Genomic DNA, 2,649 nt, shown 5'->3' on the forward strand with positions numbered 1-2,649 from the left:
ACCCCTTCCTGCAATTGGGTGTCCTGTAAGCCCCCTGACCCTGTAATTGGTCACTCTGTGAATCCTCCTAGGACCTATATATGTAACCACTCCATCAATAAACGTTCTCTCTCGTCTCCTCTCCAAGTCCCGTGTGCTGTCTGTGGCTGCCATGGGACCTCGTGGTTTGGAGGAGGGGGAGCAGCTCTCCCCTCCATGAGGCCGGGACTAAACCCTTGGTGCTGGTGTTTTCCCCTTCCCCATCCACCCTCAAGCCATCAGAAATGGAACCCCACAATGGGAGGAATGCAACCAGAACTGGTACCCCAGAGAGGCTAGCCATAAATGTGTGTTTCTATTTCCCATCTGTTGAATTTTTCTCATACACCTCTGTGGAGAGGTGTGCCTTTACCTTGCTTTGAAAAGAAAATATGAGGACAAAAGAAACAATTGTACTAGATATCTTGACTAGTAGCACAGTTAGCAAGCATAGACCCTGATAGATAAGAAAAAAATATATCAAAGCTGAAGTATGAGATACGTTTTTTTTCAAAACAGGATTGAAATCGTATCCTGATAAATGGTGGATAATTTTGATGTGGCTATCTTATACATTTCAAACTCATTCTGAATTTTCAGCTGCTCTGCATTCACTCATGACCCTCATGTTTGGGTTCTAGATCATGAATTTATTTGTGTCGTGGTTTGAGGCCTGCCCCCACCCCCAGAGCTGAAACATGGCTAGCTACAGGGGTGGTACTTCTGATGCAGAGGCAATTGAAAGCTTGGTAACGCCTCTGCAAAATGACATATTTAATAGACCAGAAGAGAAGCTGGATTGCACAGTAGGAATTAAAGCCACGAGGTAGACAGAGAGGGGCTACAGGGCCCCGCATGGGCCGGGGCCCTTTTCCCCCCTTGGCCCTAGCCCAGGGTCAGGCACGGCACTGAAGCTGAGCTGGGCCCCTAGCTGAGACATGAGCGCAGAAGAGATTGGAGCCAGGAGAGTAGTGGGGGGAGCTGGATGGCCCGTGGGGGCCAGGGCCCTTTCCCTCTCCTCTCGCTGGGACTGCGAGGGGTCTGGCACGGTATTAGAACCACACTGGGTGCCGTGGCCAAGGGCTGGGGGTTTCCCCACTGTGAGTTGGGGCGGCGGAGAACACTGGAGAGTGACGGCGGTGGCCCGCCATGGCGTTGGAGCGGCTGGGACCAAGCTGGGCCCCTCGCTGGAATATGCAGCAGCCAGAGAGCGAGAGAGAAACTCCTCCAGAAGTCTCCTGGTCGACCTCACTACCTTCCCCCTCACTGCGGGGGGAGGCACAGTAAGCAGGTTGGCCAGGCCTTGTGAAGAAGCGGCAGCAGTCGCAGCAGCTCAGAGTGAGCAGAGATGCCTTGCTGAGGAGCAGAGTGGGCCTGAAGCAGCAGCAAGGGACGGCACGGAGCAGAGCAGGCCTGGAGTGGCCCAGACGGTACCAGCGGCCAGCTGGAGCCAGACTGAGAGACGCGGGGCCACCCTGCGGAGAGAACTCACAACAGAGCAGAGAGAGAAAAGCTACACTGGAACGTCTTGGGATAGGACTGAGCCGAACCCCAAGAAACCGGTGATCTGGAGAGGGGTAGGTCCTGCTTGGAGAGAAGTTCCCTCGAGAGCTTGCTTCCCCGGCAAGGGACCCCACATGTTGCAGGGAAAAAGGCTCAGAGTTTTAATTCCCTGTAATATGTGGTGAAGACATGGTGAAACGAGTGTCTCCTTGAAGCCCATGGATGAACCCTCAGTGGGAGCCAAGCGATTGGAGGTGGGGTCAGAGATCCTGCACCTCATAGAAGAGAGAGAGAGAGAGAAATTTACCAGCTATGGCGAATCAGAGCTGTAGCCCTAAGAGTGAAGAAGAAACTTCTCCTCCTGGACTGATATGGGGGGAGAAGGGGTGGTTTTGTAAATACATGGGTTTGTCATTATAGGAAAGACTAGTTAGAATTGTTGTATATATATTATTCTATAGTTTTTTTATTCTGTTAGCAATAAATTTTGATATTATTCCCCATGCCAAGTTTGTTTTGCCTGTCTGTGAACTTCTCTCACCCTTTAGCAAAATTATGGAAGTTTTAAAATTGGCCTGAGTCAAACCACGACAACTTGTACTATATATTTGAAAATACTTTTGTTCATGAGAAGCTTTTGTAAGTAAAAACATTTTTGAAAAGTGATTTAGGGGTTTATATTCTAACATTACAATGCTTAAGGACAAAATCCACTAAGGGGCTTAGATAGAATTTGGGAGTGTTAGCTCCTTTAACATCCATAAGACCCTAATTGGGTCAACTGTTCAAGTTTTCCATGGCAAATTCCTTAAATGACCTGGGACAGTTCCTCAAACTGTGCGCTCCAAATGACCTGATTTGAAGAATAAAGAAATACTATCTATAAAGAATATTTGTTTTGCCATCAAAATACAGACTAAATTCATAGAACAGCACTTCTTCACTCTAGGAATGTGTCTTTGGTGTGATTTCCTTCTATTTGTTACAAAGACTTTTTTTGAGTAAAGGGTACATTATTAATATTCTTGAAATCTTCAAGATCTAATCAAATAATTATTAGCAGCTCAGATCAAATTATTACAAAAAATAAAACAACAACAACAACAACAACAAAAAGCAACAAAAGAA

General features: G+C 47.2%; 1 protein-coding gene across 1 annotated transcript; it reads left to right on the top strand.

The window, feature by feature from the left end:
- The first annotated feature begins 708 nt into the window (after positions 1 to 708).
- LOC113963758 lies at positions 709 to 1,753 on the top strand. The gene is made up of 2 exons (XM_027675198.1): positions 709 to 1,692; positions 1,724 to 1,753. The coding sequence occupies exons 1-2, from the start codon at positions 957 to 959 to the stop codon at positions 1,732 to 1,734; spliced, it is 747 nt and encodes a 248-aa protein (XP_027530999.1). The 5' UTR covers positions 709 to 956; the 3' UTR covers positions 1,735 to 1,753.
- The last annotated feature ends 896 nt before the right edge of the window (positions 1,754 to 2,649 follow it).

The sequence above is a fragment of the Neopelma chrysocephalum genome, unplaced genomic scaffold (assembly GCF_003984885.1).
Source record: "Neopelma chrysocephalum unplaced genomic scaffold, ASM398488v2 Primary Assembly neopelma1_25, whole genome shotgun sequence".
NCBI classification, from domain to species: Eukaryota; Metazoa; Chordata; class Aves; order Passeriformes; family Pipridae; genus Neopelma; species Neopelma chrysocephalum.

What these genes read in the sequence shown, in the direction of transcription:
- LOC113963758 (XM_027675198.1), top strand. Translation starts at nt 957, where the DNA reads ATGAGCGCAGAAGAGATTGGAGCCAGGAGAGTAGTGGGGGGAGCTGGA.